This window comes from Solanum dulcamara, chromosome 1 (genome assembly GCF_947179165.1).
Source record: "Solanum dulcamara chromosome 1, daSolDulc1.2, whole genome shotgun sequence".
In the NCBI taxonomy this organism is placed as follows: Eukaryota; Viridiplantae; Streptophyta; class Magnoliopsida; order Solanales; family Solanaceae; genus Solanum; species Solanum dulcamara.
Genome location: NC_077237.1, coordinates 59,847,830 through 59,874,389, shown reverse-complemented (window position 1 = coordinate 59,874,389; position 26,560 = coordinate 59,847,830). Strand labels below are relative to the sequence as shown.

Sequence of the window (26,560 nt, the reverse complement as noted above, 5' to 3'; positions counted from 1 at the left end):
AAGGCTTCTCATTGTTCGGTTAGAGGCTGAAAGTTTTTAATTGGACATAAGGCTGGCCAACACAATCTTGAGGGAACAAATCCTCAACAAATGATTATTGTCATGCAAAACGGTACATATATATTAAAACTGCAGAGCCAGGTTGACATTAGAGGTTACATGGCCTCGGCTCAGACAACTAATACCTGATATTCGGCCACTTTTAATTGGAGTTCAGATCTTTTGTGTGGACAAATAATATCTCTAAAGCTGCTTTGCAAATATTATAGATGCACTGATGTTTATGTTGTTGAATATTTTAATACATAAAATTGTATCTTTCGAAAATATATAGATCTTTTAAATTGTTGGCAGAATTGTCAAGTACTTACTGTTGTCTTATCAATTTAGATTGATTTTCTATAGTCTTTACAAAATTCATTATAAAGTCAACGTATCGCGCGGGGACTATACTAATTTGTATTATAATAAAGAATTATTTAAAAACAAAATTGTTGAACTCTTACATATTGAACTACCATCGAAAGAATGTTTCCCTCTCTCAAACACAAGTAAAAAGCAACAAAAACTGAAAAGAAATTTGTTTTATAATATATATCCATTTTTCTGTTTATTTTCATGTTTTAATACTTTTTTGTTTACATTATTTTCTTGTACATCACATTTCTTAGCGCGATTAGTGACGAAGGCCAAGGACTTTCTTCGGTAAAGATTTTTCAATATTTTTCATTTAATCTTCTCTTTTCCTGCCTCTCCTCTCATCATCATATCGATGTCACCAACATCATCTCATCGCCACTATATCTGTCACGCCTAAGTCTACATCCTAGGCATGACCAGCACTTAGAGACATTGTTGGTCCCAAGCGAACCCTTGGCCTGGCTGACTATTGAGCGAAAGACTAAAGATATATGCGCAAGCTTTAATAAATGAGCATTTAAAACATTTAAGGATAACTCATGCAACTGTCTGAAATAGCTTTAAATATAATAATGAAAATATTTAAAACATCTAAAATCTGAAGACTAAACCGACTCACTATACTGTCTATGAAGCCTCTACTAATTGAATATAGGTACAGGGATAAGACCCATGGCTACCTAAGTGAGAAGACTAACTGACTACCCATACTGAAAAACATCAAATAAATGGAGTTCTCTGAAAGAAAGAAGGTCTCACTGAAAGCTAATGAAGTAGTGATCTCAACAAAACACCTGTTGATAATCTTGAACACATGTATCTGCATCATAAAATAATGGAGCATAATATGATGTCAGTACATGGAGTATACAGTATATATAAAGTAGAATGAAATAACTAAGCTGAATGCACATGCTGAAAGAGATAACATGAATAAAAGTAAAGCATGAAAGTATAATGAAAACATAAAAGGCTTTACAAATGAGATAATGCAATATATAAGTTTCTAAAATAGTAAACTTACTTTTCATGGGAAGTTTCTCTAATCGACAACCATCACTATGAGTCTCATCATGATACAATATCTAGCCCACGTTGCCAAAGCCATCCAATACCATGCAAAGTATGGGACAACAAAACTAAACTTATGGATCCATCTAAAAGCCCTTATCAAGGGTGGGTGTGGAGTTGCCTGAACCAACATCACGATCCTATCTACGCTAACGATGCAGTTTATGGGATTTTAGTTATCTGAACTCTTACCCAAATCGGTACTCAGTGTTACTCCCAAAACTACATTATGACAATAATAGTATTTCTGTTGAGTTAATAATCAAAATATTTCTTTATAAGTATACTGAACCGCATTTCACTGACTAGACTTTCTTTGTAGAACGAATCATGCTTTCTTGAAAACAAGCTTTTCTCTTACTTTGAAAAATAATGCTTTGGGAACGTTTAATATTTCCTTAAAAATTTTCTTAAATGATAACTAAAACACTTGAACTTATTTGATTCAGAAAACAAAGCATAATGAATAATAATGCAAAAACCTTCAAAACATTCTTAACTAATTAGAGTTCTGATAACGCTCAATTACACCTCTCGAAAGAGATGTAGACGATCGTTAGCAGTATATTTTACCCAACTAAGAGTCGGGGTCGAACCCACAGGAAATATGTTAAAATAGATATATTAGCTATCACTATTCAGTCATAGTTACTACATCCCAAAAATAAACTTTCATAAAGTAAAAGTGGGATTTTGATTTTAGTTTAGAATAAGTAATAATGCAATGACAAGTAAATAAGATTAAAGTTGTAAAAATATGAAGAATAGACTAGGGTTATGATTCCCATGACATATGACTTATTAGACGACTCGTATTCATGATATCGTTTAATGTATTGCATGCAAAATCTAGCGAGTTAGATAACATCTAATTCACCTCTTAGTCCTTCTTACACGTATCTCATTCATCTCCTACCGGTCTCAAGTAACATAGACGGAGTTTATCCCTTCTTTTGAAGCCAGACTCTCCAAATTTCTGTTGTGAAGTCTTTTCCTAATCACTACCTCCCTTCCGGGAAAGCAACAAATACAGGAAAGTTCTTAATGTGTGCACTCACTAAGAAAGACTTTTGAATGAAGAAATCACAATACATGAAAAATCAATTCACAAATATCAATTCTATATTTGCCTATTCTAGTTAAGTCGTCATGGTTCCCACAACCCTAGTTGTGGGTTTAGCCTTGCATAAGTTTGATGGATAACTCAATAAAAAATGAATGAAACATGTATTAGAAGGATTAAAAATAAAAATGAATCAAACTCACAATTGAATAAGAAGATTTAGATTCAAATCACAAAACTAGAACTCAAAGAATCCGAGTTGAGTGTTCTTTCTCCCAAATCTGTCCAACAACTTTTGATAAATCAATTCAACTCTAAATTATAGTTTTTGGTCGTGTATTCTAGACTTAAAAAAGTAGGGAAAATGTGTGAAAAGTATAGGAAAAGTGTGCCCTAAAAATACAACAGAAGAAGGTATTTATAGAAACCTAAAACTAATCCTAAACGAACTAGGAAACCAACTTGGTTTTGGACTCGGATAGTGCTGGACGGGAGCCACCACGGCTAGTGATGGGAACCACGGCTCATGTTTCCATTCCTTGGTCATTGCCTTAGACTTTTATGGCTGGACATCCCACCACGGTACCCACCAAGGCCAGTTGTGAGGACCACGGCTCGTGGTGAGGCCCTTAGTGGCTGCCTTGGCCATGTTTCTGTTTGCTTTGGCTCTTGGTGCTTGCCTTGTCCTTTCCACTTCTTTCCTTAGTATTTTGAAGGCTGGACACACCACCACGGCTTGTGGTGAGGCTTTCTTGGTGTGAGCCTTACCCAATTTCTTGGGAGCCTTCTTCACGGATGGAGGAGCTTCTTCACAACCTATATTGCAAACCACGGTCCATGGTGTCTGTCTTGGTGTGCATACTTGGTCAAAACTTGGTTCTTCCACCTCCATATTTCCAGTACAATTTCCCTCAAGGCCTAGTGAAGTTCGTTCTTTGAGTTCTCCTTTCAAGTTGTCGCGAAACCTTGCCAAACTTAAGTCAACCTAGAACTTCTTGCATATTTTGATTTCCTTTTGACCTCACCTCAACACCAAGTTACCAGCGTCCTTCAATCAATCAAATTTCCACATGAACCATGCCAAATACCATCAACCCAGGCGTGCTTCAATTTTCTCAAAAACTAACCAAAAACACATATCAAATTAATAAAATACGCTTGAGACTTACAATAACTCCTTATTTTGAGCGTCGTAAATGTCATATTTTGGTGACACATCAACACCTTCAACTTAGAATTATTGCTTGTCCTCAAGCAATAACAAAACATAAACCAAATGACGCACAAATACAAGCAACGTATAGGAAACATATAGCAGCCCTGCAATATAAAACTCATGCCTAACTACACTTATTTCAATGCACTTATGCTCTAACCAACTCGCGAGGATTACTTCATGAAATTGTGCTATCCATAGATTAACCAAATCAATGCAAATAGTAATAGACCAGTCAATGTAGCAACCAAACAACACAATCACAGTGCCCTCGCTACAAAGAAGTCTATCACAAAGTGTATATAACAAAATAGAGACTGAAACAAGATTACTCGCACTCTCAAAAGAAGTTCAAAAATGCACTATTAAATAACATAGACTTTCTCTTATTTTCAACACTTCAACTCTTGAATAACCTTTTTAGGACCAAAATAGGACTTTTTAGGCTTATAACACAGGCTAAGGCTTGACTACTTTGCCCCTCTAAATGCTACTTTGGCTTAGCTACTTGTTTTCAACCCTCCAAATTTATGTTGTTCCCTTATTTCCTTATTTTTCCTTCTCGGCTGTGATTTTCGCTTTTGTTCAATTTTTTTCTTTCTTTATGACTTACTGTTGCACTTATTTTCTTTTTCATTTGTGGCTATAACCTATTCTTTTATTTTCTTCTCTTCCTACCATTCTTTTTATACCCTAACTTTTTAGCCTTGCTTATGGTAGCCATCCTAAACTTATGCTTTTGTCCTGAGTTGAAGTACATAATCACCTAGGAGGGACCAGAGCCAATATAAAGGTTCACAAAACTGATTCTCCTTATAGTAGTCACCCTCAACTTAGGCTTTTGGCTAGAGTTGAGGCATACATTGTCCTTGGGAGGCACCAGGGCCAAAATAAAGATTCATAAACAGTAAGAGAAGGTGAATTTTGGTTAACAAAGAAAAGGTTCATTAAAGCTCAAACTTTTGGTTCAAAAGATACAATTTCATTTGGTTGGTTAAATTTAGGCTAAGTGACTCATTATCTACAAAGGCCCATGTTCCTGTCCTAATTCAGCCATCCAATTATTTTAGTGAGACTAACCATGCAAGTTCTAGCTTACAAATGCATCAATCAAACTACTCAAATTTAGCTCATGCACACATGGAACTGATCTTATGCTATTTAGCACTAATCAACACTGTCAACCATCATTTCACCAACAAAAATGTTACAAGGATATTAGCAAATCAAATATCACAATTGAGAAGCAATCACATAATTAGTCAAAAAATTTAAATAGGGGCCATTTTTTCAATTTTCACAGGCTACTACAAATTCATATAGACACTTGCATTCACACAAAAAATCTAAGCATATCAGTTCTACTAGATAATACACCTTCAGACAAAAGAAACAAGGTAAGAAAAACTCCAAAGGGTTTCAAGATGCCCCACTCGCCATCAAAATTTGTGCATTGTCCCCAATGCACTTAAAAACTCCAAGGTTTAAAAGAGAGAAGTGATCATATATGCGATGCTTTGGCATCAATAGTAGGTTACCTGACTACGCAGACTTCATCAATTATCCACATGGGTTGGCTCCCATGAAATACCTGATTTAATATCGTGACATGACGTAATATACTTGATTACTCAAACTTCAACAAGTTTCCACATGGGTTACCTCCTTCCTTGGGTTTTGCACTAACTTGAGCCCTGTAGTAACCAAAATAAAAAAAATAGTAAAACTAGGAAATAGAACTACAAATTGAACTAGCAACTAATAGACTACTTCAAAACTGTATTCCCCGACAACGGTGCCATTTTGATAATGCTCAATTACACCTCTCGAAAGAGCTATAGACAATCGTTAGCAGTATATTTTACCAAACTAAGAGTCTAGGTCAAACTCACAGGAAATATGTTGAAACAGATCTATTAGCTATCACTATTCAGTCATAGTTACTAATTTCCGAAAATAAACTTGCATAAAGTAAAAGTGGGGATTTTGGTTTTAGTTTATAACAAGTAACAATGCAATGAGAAGTAAATAAGATTAAAGTTGTAAAAATATGAAGAATAGACTAGGGACTCTCCGAATTTATGTTGTGAATCTTTTTCTAATCACTACCTCCCTCCCGAGCAAGCAATGAATACGAGAAAGTTCTTAATGTGTGCACTCACTAAGAAGTACTTTTGAATGAATAAATCACAATACATGCAAAATCAATTCACAAATATCAATCCTACGTTTGCCTATTCTAGTTAAGTCGTCATGGTTCCCACAACCTTAGTTGTGGATTTAGCCTTGCATAATTTCAATGGATAACTCAATTAACAATGAATGAAACATGTTTAGAAGGCTTACAAATAACAATGAATCAAACTCAAAATTGAATAAGAATATTTAGATTCAAATCACAAAACTAGACCTCAAAGAATCCGAGTTGAGTGTTCTTTCTCCCAAATCTGTCCAACAACTTTTGATCAATCAATCCAACTCTAAATTATAGCTTTTGGTCGTGTATTCTAGCCTTAAACCAGTAGTAAAAACATATGAAAATTATAGAAAAAATGTTCCCTAAAAATATAACAGAAGAGGGTATTTATAGAAACCTAAAACTAATCCTAAATGAACTAGGAAACCAACTTGGTTTTGGACTCGGATGGTGCTGGACGGGAGACACCACAGCTAGTGGTGGGAACCACATCTCATGGTGGCCTTCCTTGTTCATTACCGTAGCCTTTTATGGCTTTTCATCCCACCACGGCACCCACCACGGCCAATGGTGAGGACCACGACTCGTGGTAAGGCCCTTGGTGGATGCATTGGCCATGTTGCTCCTTGCTTTGGCTCTTAGTGCTTGCCTTGTCCTTTCCACTTCTTGACTTGTCATTTTGATGGCATGTCACAACACCACAGCCAGTGGTGAGGGCCACGGATCATGGTGAGGCTTCCTTGGTGTGAGACTTAGCCAATTTCTTGGCAGCCTTCTTAGGAGCCTTTTTCACGGATGGAGGAGCTTCTTCACGACCAGTATTGCACACCATGATCCGCGGTGGCTGTCTTGGTGTGCATACTTGGTCAAAATTTGGTTCTTCCACCTCCACATGTCCAGTACAATGTCCCTCAAGGCCTGGTAAAGTTCATTCTTTGAGTTCTTCTTTCAAGTTGTCGTGAAACCTTGCCAAACTCAAGTCAACCTAGAACTTCTTGCATATTTTGCTTTCCTTTTGACCTCACCTCAACACCAAGCTACCAACATCCTTCAATATCAATCAAATTTCCACATGAACCATGCCAAATACCATCAACCCAAGCGTGCTTCAATTTTTCTGAAAACTAACTAAAACACATATCAAACTAACAAAATGGGCTTGAGACTTACAATAACTCCTTATTTTGAGCATTGTAAATATCATATTTTGGTGACACATCAAGTTCATATGGTGAAATAAGCATGAACAGTAATTCAAGAAATCAAAATACATGTAGAATTATAATCTCAATGATAAAAATTAGAAATTATTAATCATGAATAAAGAAACAATTCAAATTCATGAGAACTTGGGGTGAAAACCCTATAATTAACTCATACTGACTGAATTTAGGTGTATAGTGTGAGGACGAGCTTAGTCGAATACTATGATTAGCCTTACATACCTAGAAGAAAAAGGTTCTTGAAGAAACTTGAAGAAGATGCTTGAAAACCTAGTTTTTCCCTCTTGATTCTTGCTCTTAAGTCTTGGGAATGATGATTATGAGAGTAACTAGATCGAACTATATTGATGAGGACCTTAATTCTGTGTAAAATTGTGGAGGTTTAGTCTTAGAAAGGTGGGGAAAGGCTAAAATACCTTCCTTAAAAATTGGAGGGGCCATCTACAAGGGCGATCTACAGTTTGTAAAAAGTTCTTTGGGCTATAGATACCTCTGATGTTTCTGAAGTTTCAATCTGTGGGTCTACTTTATGGCTCATAGTTACAATTACGAGCCGTCTTGTACAATCTTAGAAATCATCCCCTAATTCAAGTTTTAGGACCTTATTAACTACAACTCATAGTTGTCTATATGGATCGTACTGATCGATCGTGAAAGATAGGCTAGAATGGAATTTCAGAGCTTTGATCTCCAGACCTAGTCTACGGTCCTTAGAATGGTCTACGACTTGTAAACCACGTTTTTACTGTACATATAAAAATGCTAAGTTTCTAAATATGATATACATATCAATTTTATGATCCGTAAAAGGTTTTACGACCCATAAACTTAGTCCATAAATCTTAGACCCTTTTTTCTTGTCATCTAAAGATCGACTCCACAAGCCAATCTATGTTCTGTGGTAGCTTCTATGGGACATAGATGGTCTCAGTAAAAGTCAAAGTTCAGCAAAGCGTAAGTCTTTTCTGGGCTTTTCTGATCTGATCTAAGCTAGAATATTTTGGGGTGTTACAATAGCTTCCCTTTGGGATCATTCATCCTCAAATGATAACCAAGCTAGGAAATTACACAAGACACGAATGAAATACAGAAACTGAAATATTTAAGCACACGAATAGATATTGAATCTGAAATATAGGAATGAGTATTACCTACAACATCAACACTAGGAGGTACGAATAGATGAGCATAATTAGCTTTCATATCCTCTTTGTCTTCCCATGTAGCCTTTTCAACAAACTAATTCCTCCATAGAACTTTGACCGATGCTACCTCTTTGTTCCTTAACTTACGAACATGACGATCAAGAATCCAAACCAAAATTTCTTCATAGGACAAGCTATCTTTCACACCAATACTCTTTGTGGGCATAATGAGTGGAGGATCACCTAAACACTTTTTGAGCATGGATATGTGAAACACCAAATGGACTGCCATTAACTCTACCAGTAGATCTAATTCATATGCTACATTACCAACTCTACTCAAAATATGGTAGGGACCAATATAATAAAGATTGAGCTTTCGTTTCTTTCAAAATCTCATGACACCCTTCATGGGTGAAATCTTCAAGTAAACCCTATCATTTACCTCAAACTCCAAATATTTTTGCCTAACATCAGTGTAGGACTTTTGATGACCCTACATGGTTCTCATCCTCTCTTAAATGATCTTCACCTTCTCCATATCCTGATGAACCAAGTTTGGCCCTATCAACTCAGCTTCACCAACTCCAAACCAATCAATTGGATATCTACAACTTTACCCATAAAGATCCTTATAAGGAGACATATGAATACTCGAGTGATAATTATTATTGTACGCAAACTCTATGAGAGGCAAGTGATCATCCTAATTTCCTTTTAAGTTAATAACACAAACCCTCAACATGTCCTCTAGAGTCTGAATTGCACACTCTGCTTGACCATCTGTTTAAGGATGAAAAGCAGTACTAAGGTTCACCTTTGAGCCAAAACCTTTCTAAAATGACTTTCAAAACTTGGCAGGTGAACTGAGCCCCCTTATTTGAAATGATAGACAAAGGAGCTCCATGAAGTCTGACTTTCTCGCGGATGTACAATTTGGCATAGTCCTTTGATGAATCAGTAGCCTTTACTAGTAAGAAATAGGATGAGTTAGTCATCTGATCTAAAATCACCCAAATCGAATCATGATTTCGACGATATTGTAGTAAACCAGTAATGAAATCCATGTTGATCATCTCCAATTTCCACTTTGTAAGTTCTATGTTCTGAGCCACATCATATGGCCTCTAGTGCTCAACCTTGACTTGCTGACAATGTGGACACTTAGAAACGAAGTTTTCAATATCTCTCTTTATGTCAATCCCCCAGTGGTACATCTTGGTAGATCTCGCATGAATCGATTATCTAGAATTGTGGGCCTCTTCCATGACTCTATCTCGGATACTATCAACATTTGGAACACATAGTCTGCCTTGGTATCTCAACACACCATCTCCCCCTTATTTAAAAGTCATCACCTTCTTCTTATGAACATCTTCCTTTAACTAATGTAGGATAGGATCCTTGTCTTGCTTTTCCTTCACTTCCAGTACTAAAGATGATTCAGCACTACTCTGAACGAGAACACCACCTTCATTAAAGTCTACAAGATAAACTTCCAATTGTGCAAGTCTATTCACTTCGTTAGCCAACTCTCTATTTCATTCCTCCACATGAGTGGTACTACCCATGGATAACCTTCTAAGAGCATAAACAACCATATTAGGCTTACACCCCACTACCTATGGATAACCTTCTAAGAGAATCAACAATCATATTAGGTTTACCAAGGTGGTAGAGAATACTCATCATAGTCCTTAGGCAGCTCAAGCCATCTTCTCTACCTAAGGTTCAACTCCTTCTAACTTAAAACATACTGAAGGATCTTATGGTCAGTGAACATAACCACATGTACGCCATAGAGATAATGACGGCATATCATCAAAGAAAATACCACTGCAGACAACTCATGATCATAAGTCAGATAATTTCTCTTGTGGATTTTAAGTTGTCCATATGCATAATCTATAAGCTTACCTTTCTATAAGCTATAACCTTATATTTATAAATAAAAACACAACCAAGTCCCACTCTAGGCGCATCATAATACACAACAAAACCCTTTGTACCCTTTGGCAAGGTAAACACTAGAGCGGTAATCAATCAAGTTTTCAATTCTTGGAAACACTTCTCACAAGCTTTAAACCATTGATACTTAGTCTTCTTCTTGGTAAAATTAGTCAATGGAGATAACATGATGATAACCTTCTACAAATCTTCCGTAATAATTAGCCAAACCCAAGAAACTCTTTATGTCAGTCGAGGATGTGGGTCTGGGTCAATTCTTCACTATCTCTACTTTCTGTTAGTCAACCTGAATACCTTTATTGGAAACAATATGGCCTGGGAATGTAGACAAACTTAATCTGAAACTCACAATTTGAGAACTTGTTGAATAAATCCCGGTCCTTGAGGGTCTAGAGGACTATTTTGAGATGACTAGCATCATCCTCTTCACTCCTAGAGTAGATCAAGATATCGTCAATGAACACAATAATAAAGACATCCAAATACTCATGAGATACATGAATGTTGAATGGTTATTAGTCAAACCAAAGGACATAACCAGAAACTCATAGTAACCATAATGAATCCTAAAGTCTGTTTTGGGATGTCACTTTCAAACTGATGATAGCCGGATTTGAGGTATATCTTGGAGAAACAATTGGCACCCTGAAGTTGGTCAAAAAGTCATCAATTCTAGGAAGGGAATACTTATTCTATATGGTGACCTTGTTAAACTGTCGATAGTATTATCGATAGTCGATACACATTCTGTGGGAACTATATTTCTTTTGCTTGAATAGGACAGAAATAGCCCAAGGCGAGACGATCGTCCTAATGAAACCATTATCAAGGAGATTTTTAAACTACTCTAACAACTCTTTCAACTCGTTAGGAGACATTTTATATGGCAAAATATAGATAGGTTGTATATCGTGAAAGACATCTATCCCAAAGTCTATCTCCCTATCGGGAGAGACTCTCGGAAGATTATTGGGGAAAACTTTTGGAAACTCATCTAACTCAAACTATGTGATAGATTCACATCTTTGAAACTAATTTTTTGTGTAACTTCCCCATTATTATAACTTAGATCAATCCTGAAGAGTCATGGGAAAGTGAAAAAATTTGGTCTGCTAGTGGTATACAAGTAGACCCCATGACTCGTTGAGTGTTTTATGAGCTGAAAAAGGAGGTCCGTAGATCCCCCAAACTTAGCCAAAATTTTAGTGACATGACCCTTTTCTACGAGCCTAGTTATGACCCATAAGAAGTATTACAACCCGCAGGGCCGATCATCGACATAGGTGTCACATTTCAGTAGCTACTGAAATGTGCACGTGTTCCAATGATAGAATCCTACGACCCATAAAAAATTGTACAAGCAGTAGGATGGCTTATATAGTCCAACCTTCATGATGTCCCAGTGTTCCTATAGGAGACCCTTACGATCTGTCTTAGGGTCTACGACCTGTATGAGAGTGGTTGTAGGCCCATTATGTCAAATCCAGAAAGTCCAAGTCCTATTTCAGGCATAGGCAAACTATATGGACTTATCGCGTCCCCTATGGGTCCCTCCGACCACGTGACACACTGACCAGGATGAGGGAGCTGCATGGGTCCTATCTGGCAGGCCGAAGGAGGGGGGGTATATGCTTTGTTACGGATGACACTGGTTACAAATGATACTACGAATTTCCTACATAACTTGCATTCATTTGCATTGCCTATCACCAGTATATTGGTTGTTGTTTGCACCTGTCGGTCTTATGGGGGAGGGGGTTGGGCTATGCTTCCAGTTTTGTACCTTACGGGCTTATGAAGGTCCGATTAGGTTATTGTCTAACTATATTCGTCATTATTGTGTTGAACTGATAGTTGTAATTATGTGTGGCTTAGACTTGTCTTGAAGTTGGTACTCCCTGTTAGGTAGAGTTGGATTAGCATTCGGGCCATTATGTTGTTTAGTGGTGATTGTCATTGGTATGTCCTTGTTTAGTTTACTTCTGTGGTACTTCTTTATTGTGAGTAGGTTGTTGGGCTTGCACTTTCAGTTGTGTTCTTTGATTCAGTTTCTTTATTCTATGTATTCGATTTTTTTCATTCTCAATACCTATGCTATCATGTTATATCTCCTGTGTAGTCACTTTTGTTGTACTTCTCTTATTTTTGTGTTGTTTATACTTGCATTACTTGTGGAGCTCAGTCGGTTTATGCCTATTGAGTACCATTTGTTTAGTACTCATACTACACTTCTGCACCCTGCAGATCATAATACGAGTGCTTGCCGTTGATTTGATTCACGTGCGGAGCACCTTTGGGATTCAGAGTTTGGGGTGAATTCCTGGCGTCCGGAGCTTGCCGATCTCCATCTAGTATGGCTAGAACTAGTCTTTATTTTGATTTCGGAGACAATCTGTACTTGTACTCTTATTTTTATTAGATGCTCGATTATTGACGGATGTCAAGTCTAGGGAATGGGTTGTTATGTACTCGATTATTCCTCTTTCTTCTTATTATTATTTATCTTTGGCTTCATTTGATTATCTTCCGCTTGATAGCCCATTGCTTTTGGTTCTGGACTATGGATTAGGCTTACCTACTAGTGGGTTTTAGTAGGTGTCATCATGACCTCAGAAATCGAATTGTGACAATTGACACCCTAAGCAAAGAGCACCAACTCTCAGTCCAGCCTCATTGCGAAAGTCGCATATCCTGTTAGTTGGTCAAACACAACCAATATTTTTCACCTGATAAAAGCAAAGCAGGTAAAACTCTCAAAATTATTAGACGTAAAGCAGAATTACAACTCAGAAGACCTAGGATAGAATCCCTTGCCTATGTCTCACCATTATTTTATAAACTGTCACGTCTTATCTAGCCTTGCTCAACCATGAACCCACCCAATGAATGCTATTGCCTCGTACTGAACTATATTCGATCTTTGCAAAAATGTATAATCCTTTAAACCTTTTTTGACAATCATAGATGAGCCTTATTCCAGTTCTCTCGTTTTGCCTGCAACAATATAATAGGTAGAGCTGTTGAGAAATTTTATTCCATGGGAGTTGACAAGTATTGTCAGTTGTGAAAGGTCCTTTTGTATGAAAATGGGCAAGTATCTATATTTATATGAATATTGATCCATGCTACACTATGTTTCGAGCTATGCACATATAACCATGTTTAACTATTGATCATATCTTATCTTTATGTCATACGATTGCATATGCGATTTGATTTGTGAGACCCACTGACCCTCAGGTATACTTACTCTTTCACTCTCTCTGCCTCTTCTCACCCATCGTTGCTTAGCCCATTTACATTCACTTCTTTTGATCCTCCCAAGCACCCTTGTACCTTTCTTTTCCGCTCTTCATAAATCTCTTCATCTCCACAATCTCTTCTTTCTATTTTCCCCCTTTCTATATCTATTCAAATTTGCACAATGGATAGCTGGAAAGTCTGTAAAAGTTATGAGAGAAAAACCAAGGATGGTGTTGTCAGAAGGGTTTTTGGAAGAACTGAAAATATGAATGTGAATAAGGAAATCTCGTCGAAGGATATCGAGAGCAAAATTGCAGTAAAGGTTCTCAGGATAGGGAAAATAGCACAACATTTGAATTAAAAAGAGCAGCTCGAATCTACAGTTGTTCACTATATAGAAGTAGATATTTAATGAATAAATTGTTGTTAGTACAGCATAAGGACAATTAAAATAAAAATGAACTCAATTTTACAGCTCCAAATACCATCATATACAATTTGACCTCCATTTTCCACCTTTTCTTCTGTATTTCCAGTAAAGAATAAATCGCATAATCAAGAAAAATAAAATGCAACAATCAACCGTGGAAGAATAGGGGGAATGGAATATGGTGAGTATTGACTAATCGATGTAGCTAGCTTTATCATGCTACCCCATAGGAATACCTCATCCAGAAGGACTTCATCCCAAAACTTCCCGAGCAGAACGCAGCCATTGCTATGCACTTACTTCAATGTTGAGAGCTGCCTGCAGACTCGTCCAAGTTAGCAGAACTACCACATACACAAGTGTGCCTAGAACCCACTCTAGAACCTTAAGACCTTGACTGGCAGAAATTATTCAGAGAAACTGTTCTCTCTTCTTTTTTTTTTTTTTGATAAAGCAAATTTTCCAGAGAATGTTAAACTTAATTCTTAAAATTTTGGAAACAATTCGTTTCTAGTAGCACTTTGATCATATCATATGGATATTTAGTTACATATTTCCTAATAACGCCATACATGCATTGCGCATAGATGTCACCCATATCATAGAGGGAAAGTTCAAAGATAGCTGCAAGAGTCCATCCTGGAACTGTGGTGTAATCCAACCCACCCCTCCCAACCTTCTCAGCTAACATACTTGACACACAGAGCTAAGTTATCCACTGTATAGATTGTCCACCTTATAGTATTTGTTTTACATACTGAAAGCTCTCTCCTCCTTAGAAAGTGCAGCAATACTTGCATTACATAGTTCACACAGCTATTTCTTGTGTTTTATTCAAACATTTAAAGTTGCTGACTTATGGTCTCAACTCTCAACTTACGTTATTTGAGGGGGAGACAAATAAGTCACTGGTAAAGTAACAATTTTAAAACAGGACAGAAATAGGACTCACCAATCTATATCTTATCAAAATCATCATCGAAGGCATCATCCCCATCATCTGGCAAATAAAACAGATAGTCAATGTACTGCAATTTGACCAATCAAATTTCTGGTTAAGTCTACATTAATTTCTCTAACCACAAAGTTAGATTCATCAATAGCAAAACAAGAAAAGCCAATCTAAAAATGAAAAACATATTCAATCTAGAAAAACAAAAGAATGGACATGAAATATAAAATTAAAAATGGTTACAATGGAACTCATAAAGTTAGAGAAGCCTGTGAGCCAGTTTAAGCAAACATATAACTAGAACATGATTGGATTGCCGAATTGGACTAAAATACTTCAACCATCTCATTACTGCTACAACACAGAAATTATGACCAGTTTCTGGTGGTTATCAGTATGGACATTTTAAGCTTGTGCAAAAGAAAAGTGGAGATGTCTCGTGTAATTACTAATGCTATGGGCACATTTGACATAATTTATAATGGTGAACATTATTTGGAGAAAAGAAGCAATACTCGAAAGGAAAGATGTAAAAAGACATTAGAATGAGAAGGAAATGTTAAAGTTTTATGCTGTTGATTGGGTTTCTTGACATTGTCTTGCAGATCTTTGTGCATACTGTATGCATATGTTTAAGTTTTATGCTCTTGATTGGATTTACTGAAATTGTCTTGCAGGTGTTTGTGCATACATGTATGGTACTACTTATCCTAAATAAATACTCTTTGAAAATCATAACATAATTATTAGAAGCAGAGATGGTAATTGTGGATCCAAGACAACTAAAGATAACTGCATGAAACTGCTTTCTAGAATTATTTTCTTTATTTATTCATGATGGCAACAGATTACGGTTACAACCTTGAGTGGAGTGGACAAAAACTGTATGCAAACTAAAATTTAACAAAAAACAGAGGAACAATATTACAACAGGTATTACTATTATCCATTTTATCAGATTATTATCATTATTATTTTGGAAGCTAATGTATATAATTATCACAATTAATATGGACTCAAATTGTGAAAACAGTTTTTATCAATCCAATAATGCTTCGTACTCCCTCCGTTTCAATTTGTTTGTCTTAGTTTAACTGGGCACATAGTTTAAGAAAGTAAAAAAGACTTTTGAATCTTGTGGTCTTAAATTAACATGTATAATGTACCTAAATGCCCTTTAATCTTGTGGCCTTAAATATGTATGTGCGATGTTGGAATTAAAATGTTGCCAAATTAGGAAGGAGGCATTGTTTTTGAATCAGACTAAAAAGGAAAGTAAGACAAACATATTGTAATGGAGGGAGTACTAAGGGAAAATGACACCTAACTACAAAGGATTGAGCTTGTCTGTTCAGTCTAACCTTACTTAGTATTTTGTTTCCTTTTGATTTCCTTTTTGTTAGAAAGTGACGCATGCAAAGAGCAGGGAAAGAAAGATTGAAAACTAAACTGTATCTTTCCTGAATTACGAAACAAGAAAAGCACAATCCACTGCTGGAAAATATGTTGTAGTGTAAATAGAGTACCTGGCCCATCATCACTGTCGTCTCCAAGGAGAAAAACATCCAAATCCTGGTCTGATGTTGAGGTTGCCTTCTTATTTTTCTGGGCTGTTGCCTCAGCTACTGGTTTAGAAATTGTTCCAGCTAATGAAATCTCCTTTTCACTCTCAACTTGTGCCTTTTCGACAGGTTTTATTGCCTCTTCCATGTATTTCTTTTCATACCTAATTCAGATGTAACTTAAATTAGTGAAGCTCTTACTACTTATATGGGCTAAATCCAAGAAAGCATACTTGTACATAAAGAAGATTGAGGTTTGTGTGCAAGGTGTGTCCTAGTGGTCAATAAAGTGGGTTTGAGAACCATGAGGTCACAAGTTCAAATTCCAGGTGGAGGCAAGCACACTAGATGATTTCTTCCAAGCCTTGGTGGACAAAGTTACCTGGTACATGTGCTGGTAGGAGATAGTAGGTACCTCATGGAATTAGTAGAGGTGTGTAAAATCTTGCTAGAACACCATGGTTATAAAAAATAAAAAAACAATTGAGGCTTTTTTTTATTTAGGCCTTTTGAACCAAATACTCTTCCTATTCTACCATGTACCTCACTTTCCCTGGGAAAGCAGTTATATGCTTCTATTAGATACTCAAAATGACTTACCTTGTGCTTCTTTTATTTGGGAGGCAAAGCTTTCTCTTAGTATAAAGCCTCTTCAAGGTCTCATTGACGTGTTAGCACTACCAATGTGTTACAATGATTAAGGAATTATCCCTAAATTCATGAATGATTATTATTATTTTTGATACGTAACAAATATAGTCTAAAGTCACTTAAGATAATGTGAAGTGTATACATCTGATTACTAAAATCCAGTTACCTTCGTAGCTAGGAGACTGAGAAAATTCATTATGCTTTTTCACATCATTGACATTACTCATCTTACACCAAAAGGCCAAATGAGAAATACATAAGCACTTTAAACTGAGAAATGTCCACAGCTTTGCTTTGAGAAACCCTCTGATTCACTCCGTCAACAGCATGCAGTAGATGCAGACTACCCAATCTTGTTTCTCTCCTTGCCAAATTCTTTGTTATACCAGTACAGCATTAAATCCTTAACTGTTCTGGGCGTATACGACTTAACAACAAACATAATGAGGAAGAACTACTGCAGTTTTGAATCCATGGGCAGTTAATGAATAGCTGGTTGACAAATTTTGTCCCAGCCTCACATAAATGGCATCTATGGCATAATATGATCCCCTTATTATGAAAGATCATCTTGCGAGAACAACCTCATGCATCACGGTCCAGCAACAACAACATGAATTATTTTTAGAAAGAAAATTTGTTATTCCATTTTATCTATTCTTGCACTAGCCTTTGTTTTACTTTTCTTGTCAAGGTTGTCTAACCTTATGAGAGATCTTCGACCTTTTCATTACCATTGAATGATTATCTACATTTGGATTTTGGGAGTACATCAGAGAAAGTGCAGAAGGATCACTTGATTGCTCTAGATTGAGTTTTAACAAATCTTTACTTGTGTGGCTTAAGCTCAAGGCAATGATTTTTCAAGAAGACATTCCTACATGACCCTAACTAACCAATAGAACGTGTAGAATGTAATAATATCTATGGCTTCTGGAGGTGCAAAGCACTGAATACATTTTGCTGAGATACACCTTCAGATTTACCTAGGAACTGACCTCGTTTGCACTTAACGAAGGTCTTAATCTTAACCATTCACATCTCAGTCATTCGATTCAAGAGCCATTAAGTATGTCTTTTATGTTACAACCACCTATTGGGTCTTAGTGATTATGATTTGTAACAAAATCTTACTAACATTAAGATGGCTATTTAAAAACGAATTCAAAGATGACAGTTCACCAATTCCATCCATTCACCGCAACCACCATGCCCATCATTATCAAACTGCCGTTGTTGCTGCCAACCTTTATTAACTACCACCACCCACAACCACCACCGTTGTCGATCACTACAATCAGCCATCACTACCACTAGCCATAGCTACAATCATCACCACCAACCACCATTACTATAACAGCCATTGTTCTCTACTGAGAATTACCATCATTGGTCACCATTATATATTGCCAACCACCATTAGCTATTACTATCATCCAACTATCAACCCGCCACCACCAACTTCTACTACCCGCCACAATTATCACTAGATACTACCCACAACAACATCCTCAATCAACACCCACTAGCAATCACCACCACCAATTATCATATAATCTTTAAAAAATATTTCGTTTGATATTGTATTAGATTAATTTCATATTTTATTAAAATTTTACATTTTTTAATTTTTATATAAAGACAAATTTTAAATATTCAAATATAAAAAAAAATCAAATTATTTAGCATTCAGATATTAATACAGCATATTAATATTAGATGCGTATTCAAATTCAGACAACTAAATCTCAATGTACATTTTAATATTTGGATGTGCATTCAGATACAGACGTGAAGCTTTATTTTCACATTAAAATCCTTACATTTACCATCGGTGAGAAAATCGCACCTTGCGTCATTTTACTGTCTTCTTATATGTGTTCCTTCTTATTTGTAAAATAAAAAATGAAAAGAAACTGGTTAAAAAAAACGATTCAGGTCAGGCCCTTCCACAGCATCAGACGAAATGAGAATTACACTAGTCTGTAATCGTCAAACACTTATCCTAGTCCATTCCCACTAACGGAACCCTTGGAAAGGCTAAACTCTCTTCTTAATGAACTGCTAAAACCTTCATCCCAAAGTCCAGACTAAATTAAGTCAGCCCTTTTATACTGAAACCTTTACCCAATTATAAAGCCAACATGACTCTGCATAAAATCATAACATATTCCAGAAGTACATACAGAATTAGGTCAGTTTGCATAAGAGATCACTACGTGACATGAAATGAAAGATCTCCAGTGAGGTACTTACGGGGACACATGACTGTTAACTAAAATAAAGTAGATTCTCCAGAACTTTCTCTCCCTCATTATGCGCGGGCATAACTCATATCTTAGCTTTGAAATTTCCTGCAAAAACACCACAGTAATGCTCTTACTAACAATGACAATTTTTGAAACAGCATACTTTTGTTTTCATTTACCAGACAAAATTCCCACATTGTGAACAGTTTTTCTACTTCCATAGACATCAAAATCAAAAAAGATATGGTTCAGCAGAAAAATTCAGAATAGCAGATTACAAACTTCAACTTTTCATTGTACACATCTGCTGAAAGATAAAAGCACTCAACAAAATTTGTGATGTACCACGAACTGACGAAGGAAGCTGACCAGGACAGCAAGTGGACTTCTGAACTCAAAACACCAAATAGAGTAACAAACATTGAGACCCTTGAGATTTAGGCTTGATTAAACACAAGTGCATAAGACTGATTTTGATGAATAATAACTCTGAGCGGGTAGATCTATGTGAGATCCCCAAAGAATAACCAATACCAAGTACAGATAAATGAGGGGATACAATAGGTTGATGATGAACTTAAAACTAATTGGATTGCCTTAATATTGAATTCACCAATATGTTCTGACCTGTATCTTATGAAATGAGACAGATTAGTGAGAAATGGATATAGAAGAGTAATACAGCTGACTCCAAGCTGCTATGGAACTGAGATGTAGTCAATTGATTGACCGACTCTGTGAGGGTGATAACAGCAGAAGTCATACCCCTTATTTTAATAAGGAACAGAAGTCATACCTTGACAGATGAAAGAACAAATTTCGCGTGTTTTTCCTGAAATTCTGTAAGATCCTGCCGAACATTTGAGACTGTAGGAATATCAGAGATCACTGAATCATCTGCACACCGAAGACATACATCAGTTAAGCTAGTTTCAATTGAGAATAGACGACTGAAAAGAGAGAAACAAGGGAAACTGTGATTAAGCATAGAAGACTCATTAGGAATTGTAAGGTAAATCACAGTTTATTTGATAAATAATGGAAAGAACACTGCCCATGAGAGCTTGCTCATATAGCCGGTCCCAAACCTAGATAAAGGAGGAGGATTGTGGTAGGTTGAAGGTAGCGTAAAACAAGTCTACTTCTGATAAATCCTCATAATAGCTTATTGAGTTGGAAATAAATGGGTCCAAAAGGAGTGTTCGAATATTAAGGATCCATATAGCTGACTCCAACTAACTAGGGATGGAGGCATGATATTAGTAGTTGTTGATAAATGAGGGAGCACAATTTTTAACAAGTTTGCTGCCAATAATTACAAATGGCATGCTCTATAAATTATTGCAAGAGATGGGGATCTCAAAAAGATACGGATTCAGTTTAATTTACAAAGAAAATGGTATTTGCTACTAGAATTCAGGAAATGAAAACAGGAAATAGCTGCTTCTGTATACACCTTTTCATAAGCTAACTGCTTACGCTTCATGATTTTATCTAAATCCTCCCATAACCATAGCTATCAAACTTTGCAGCTCCTATAAGAGGTGCAACCAACAATGCCCAATGTCTATGCTTTGGAATTGGCATGTCCCGTTTGCAAATTTTGCAGAGTGTTTTATCCAGAAACAAGCACAATGACATTTATATATCTCATCATTTTCCAAGAAGGATGAGGCTGATTAAGTGTATTGCCTGGCTGAGCTATTTGAATGTTAATTAAATATACAAATGGCATGATGACTATTGAATCTATAGAATATATGCACAGTTAGGATTTTCCTCTGGAAGAACATGCAATTGGTTGTCAAGACTAGTGGCTGGACCTGGTGAAATGAAACAAGGTCGTGCATCTATTGTAGATCTAATTTGCGCGGCTAGGTTATAGATGAACAAAACTAATGGATTTCAAGGTTAATACTATTTTACTAACACCTTTAAAAATTAATGCTGTCACTCTCACATGGTTCAAATGTTAACCCAACGATCAAATTATAAGTTTCATCTCAAGCTAGAGACGAATATTAATAAAACATTTTTGTGGACATACTTGGTCTGGCTCTATATACCGTGTCATCATTATGCATGTGTAAAATTATACATGCAGTAATGAAATGAATGACCGCAAATGTAGGGGCTATTCAAAAGAAAAATTATACTAGCAGTAATCTCAAATAAATGAAATGACTACCGACTGTAGAGGTTACTCCAAAACAATTTGAACATGTACTTGTCAGTATAAAATCCTGTATAACTAAACATAGACCTAGTTTCTCTAGAGCTTCTAGTAGTTTCTTCTTTGTACTTACATATTTACTACTGCCATAAAACATTTTATATGTCCATAGTTATAGTTCCCCAAATAGAGAAATATAAAATAAAATAAAAATCTTCTTCGCATTTCCTACTAGCAGAAAATTTAGATCGAAATTGTGACATAGCTATATCCTCAATTTGGTGAATTTCACTTTAAGATTCAGCACAGAGAACTCACTGATCCAATTTCAATCAATCTTACTTCTTCCAGCAACGGAATGAACTCCGAAATTGAAAAAATATAGTTTTTCCAGTACAATATGTAGAATATTTTCACCTATCGTTCAGGGGTTACATGCACTGGTAATATGGAAATCAAGTAGGTACAGTAAATTACCTTCAAGTGGAAAATCCTGAAACGTATTAATGGTAATCCCCTTAACGAATTCTCTCAAGTCATCGGTGACTCCAAATTTCTCGAGATCGGCAGGCGTAGGGGCAGGCGACGCCGTTTGGGTCGGAGGAGGCGAGGAGTCGACAATGTTAGAAAACGCAGCGGAAGGAATTTGAAACTTGATCTGTTCAGCGCGTTTGAGAGCATCGACTTTGATCTGATCGGCGCGTTTGGAAGCTTCAGAAACAATAACATCGGCGCGTTTGGAAGCCTCGACGGCAATTTCTTTGGATCGTTTGGAAGCCTCGACGGCAATTTCTTTGGATCTCTTGGATGCCTCGGCAGCGAATTCTTTGGATCGTTTGGATGCTTCTAAAACGACGTCGGAGAGTTTGGAGGAACCAATGGTTAGGTCCTGTGAACGATTAGCGGCTTCTTTAGTGAATTCTTGCGTTCGCTTTGCTGCTTCTTCCGCGAAACTCCGAGCTTTTTGCCAGAAATCCATTGAGCTTTATGGACTTGTGAGTAAACGATTGGACAAGTGAAATGGAGAGTTTTTAATGACCACGACTAAACAAGAGGAAGAGGAGAAACAAATAAGAAAGAGTGAAGAAAAACTATTCTATGTATAAATAAATTGTAATTGCAAACAAACTATATATAAATAGTAAAAGTTATCGAATAATTAGAACGCTAAAATTAATTATTTATATAAATAAATAGTAGGAATTACTACATTGCTTCCTCTATTTCATATTAACTGAATTTTTAAGGTAATGTACACATGTTAGAAAAAGTATTGATGAACAAAATTTGAACCATATTTTTTTCTATTACCCTTATGTTTAATCAGCCTCATAAAAATGATTAAATGTGAAATAATAAATACCAATAGTCCCTTGTTGAAGTATAATTTTGTTAGTAGTGTAGTTTAACTCCTATAAAATTACAAAACTTCATTAACGCAAAGGGTAAACATGGAAAGAGATTCAAACATTTCTCTTGAATTTTGAACAATTCAACTATTTTGAACAATAAAAAAAGATCTAAAAATTCGGTTAATATGAAATAGAGTGAGTATTTATTATACTGTGTCGGGTTTGTTATATCAAAATCAATATTACATAATATGTATTTTAAACTGTTCTTTTAAAAAAATTTCCTAACAATATGAAATATTGAGATTATTTTTGGTAGTTAATAGTTTTAATTTAGGGAAAAAGACATAAATTCACTCTAAAGTTGTATCGAAAATTCAACTACACGCTTCAACTATTGAGGGGACCTATTACACTCCCGTACTACTCATAAGTGAATTCATTTCCCTCTTCCTACACCCACATCCAGATATTGTGTATCGAGTGAGAGTCACTCGCCCCAAGTGTTGCCACATATTAAATGAACCCAACCCGATTTTTTTCACCCAAGATTATTTTATTTCACCCAAATCCATTTCATTTCACCCAAATTCCATTTCATTTCACCCACCCATTTAACTTCTCTAAGAACCGCAAATCCTAGTCAACAAATTCGACAGTAAATCAAAGAAATTACTACAGATTTCTTTGATTTTATTGTGTTTTTGAGTCATATTGGAAGAAAGTTGGTGGTTTGAATCAAAGAGTTCATCGTTTGGAGCATCGATTGTGTCTTCATCTTCATTGCTAAAAGATCGGTCTCGTTTCTAGTTTCCATAGTATTTAACCTAGGATTTTTGTGTCATATGCAATAAAAGAAGTTATGACACTTATGATTGCAGCTTAGTATGACTTTTTTGTTGTTGTATGTGTTTGCCGTGGCCGAGGATTAAACTTTACACTATGATTATGGTGAAGAACTGCAAAATTATCTATTCATACTATTTTTAGGTTGTTAAAATGTCTTTTGATTTGATCACTTTGATATTATACCACGGTGATGTTATGAAGACAGATAAAAAAGGGGTAAACCCATATGTCGTGGAGAAATTACTGAGCTTTTAAATATTGATATAGATAGGTTGTCTTATTTTGAATTGAGGGATTATGTAAAAGAATCAGGGTATGAACCTGGACAATGTCTACTATATGTGAGCCTGCCTAATACTATTGCTTTATTAGAAATTAAATCAGATGTGGCTACTATCATAATTTTTGAATGTCTGAGTAATGGAGATATTTTGGAGGCATTTGTGTGTCACTTAGTTGCAAACCTATTTTGGTCTCACCTTCATTGAAATTTGTAGAAGGAAAAATGGAGTAATTAGAGGTGAGGGGGCATCTCAAAACAGTGGGTGTAATATTTTTTTTGATGCTGAATTAGAACCAATCCATGAGGCCTAAGAAACTGTTTCGAATCCTGCCCCTGCTGCTTCAAATACTTCTTCTCATGCCCACTCTTTCACTACTTCAAATGCTACTCCTTTTGTTCATTCTTCTACTGATCCAATTCTTTGCCCTATCTATCCTTCTACTATCATGTGACCAGAAGGTCATGGGTTCAAGCCTTGAAAACAGACTCTGGCAGAAATGCAAGGTAAGGCTGCGTACAATAGATCCTTGTGGTTGGGCCCTTCCCCGGACCCTCTGTATAGCGGGAGCTTAGCGCACCAGACTGCCCTTTTATCCTTCTACTGATCCAATTCTTGACCTTATTCATCCTTCTACTGACCCAACTCCTTCCCCTATCCATACTTCTATGGGTCCAACTCTTGACCCTGTCTATCTTCATACTAATCCAACTCCTTCCCCTATCCATCATTCTCTTGATCCAACTCCTGACCCTGTCCATTCTTTTATTAAATAAGATTTTGATATAAAAGTATTAAATGGAGGATTAGATGATGGGAGTGATGTAGATGAAGAGCTAAGAGAGAGGAAACAAGGAAAAGAAAGAGAAGGAAGAGGACAGAAAGAGCTACATTGCCTAATCATGTAAAGTTAGGAACTGGAAAAAAAAGGACTAGATGTGATAAATCTATAGGTAGTAATAGAAATAGTTTAGAAGGCAAGCTAGATGGTGATGAGCCTTGCCATCCCTCAGATGAAGTTGTTAGCTTTGAAACAGATCTAGATGATTACAGTGATGATGAAGGAGAAGTTCAACTGAGAGTTAAAGCAAGAAGGAGAAAAAAGGTAAAACAAAATAGTTGTATTTGATGTAATCTGGCAGAAAATAGTTTGGAAATTGGGTCTTGCATTTGTACGTATTAATGAATTTAGAGCAGTTATTATCAAATATGTTGTTGATGAATATGTTTCTATTGAAATGCATATTAATGAAGTTTCAAGGGTAACAGTTAGATGTACAGTTGGTTATCCTTGGATTCTGTTTGTTAGCTTTGATTGTAGGACAAATAGTTTTGTTTTGGAGACCTATAATCTAGTTCACAAGTGTGACCCTACTAATATGAACAAGTTTTATAATAGCAAATTCTTATCTAGTCACTATAATGAGAGGATAAAGGATCAACTTATCATTAGAATTTTTGAATTTCAAGAAATTATTAAAAAAGAATTGAATTTATATGTTGGAAGAACAGTGTGTAGGAGAGAAAGAAATAAAGTATTGCAAGAGCTCTAAGTGACTATATTCTTGAGTTTGGGAGGATTTTATACTATAAAAATGATTTGCTAAATTCAGGTAGTACATGTGTAGTCAAGCTTCACGAAAAAATATTTGAAGATGGTAGAAAAATGTTTCAAAGCTTCTGCATATGTTTTGATGTAATGAAGAAGTCCTACTTGGTTGGTTGTAGAAAGTGTATTGGTTTAGATGGTTGTTTTCTAAAGGGAATTTGTAAAGGTCAGTTACTGGTTGTTGTTGTAAAGATGGCAACAATCAAATGTTGCCAAGCTTGGGCAATAATTAAGGTTGAAAATCAATACACTTGGAGTTGGTTTGTGAAGCTTCTAAAGAAAGATCTTCAGCTGGGAGATGAAACTGACATAACAGTCATAACAGATATGCAAAAGGTTAGAATTAATTATTGAATTCACTTCATCTAATATTTTTTGGTTTCTTAATTTCTTTCGGGTCTTGAATATTATTTCTCTAATATTTCTTGATTTCTTATAGGGTCTTGAAAATGTCATAACTATGCATCTACCAAATGTTGAGCATAGGGTGTGTGCTAAACACATTATTGCTAACTGGTCCAATAAGTGGAGATGCATTGAGAGGAAAAAGCTATTTTTGGAGGTGTGAAAGGTCCTCTTTTGAGGCCGAGTTAAAGGATAACATTAGTTATATGAAAAAGGTTGGGGAATAAATAATTAATAATTTGTTATATTACAACTCAGAAAGATATAGCAAGGTTTACTTTAATTTTACCACAAAATATGATATTGTACACACTAAGATGGTTGAATATTTCAATGCATGGATATTAGCAGCAAGATACAAGACTATAATTACAATGCTTGAACAAATTAGGATGAAAATGATGGAAAGAATAGGGAAGATGAGAGATTTTTGCAGTGGTTGGATTTATGACATTTCTCCAATGGTAATGAAAGTTTTGCAAGATAACATAACTAAGTCCA

At 35.9% G+C, this 26,560-nt stretch overlaps 1 protein-coding gene across 3 annotated transcripts; it reads right to left on the bottom strand.

Moving 5' to 3' along the window:
• Positions 1 to 13,446: 13,446 nt before the first annotated feature.
• Positions 13,447 to 22,651, bottom strand: LOC129889595 (uncharacterized). 3 transcript variants are annotated; one of them, XM_055965153.1, is made up of 6 exons: positions 22,041 to 22,651; positions 20,187 to 20,287; positions 19,398 to 19,495; positions 16,455 to 16,654; positions 14,929 to 14,976; positions 13,447 to 13,744 (listed from the first exon to the last, which is right to left on the bottom strand). In XM_055965153.1, the coding sequence occupies exons 1-5, from the start codon at positions 22,540 to 22,542 to the stop codon at positions 14,933 to 14,935; spliced, it is 945 nt and encodes a 314-aa protein (XP_055821128.1). In that variant the 5' UTR covers positions 22,543 to 22,651; the 3' UTR covers positions 13,447 to 13,744; positions 14,929 to 14,932. The 3 variants fall into 3 exon arrangements, with proteins under 3 accessions (XP_055821128.1, XP_055820983.1, XP_055821058.1); XM_055965008.1 differs by lacking the exon at positions 13,447 to 13,744 and adding an exon at positions 13,918 to 14,294; XM_055965083.1 differs by lacking the exon at positions 13,447 to 13,744 and adding an exon at positions 13,918 to 14,290.
• Between the last annotated feature and the right edge of the window lie 3,909 nt (positions 22,652 to 26,560).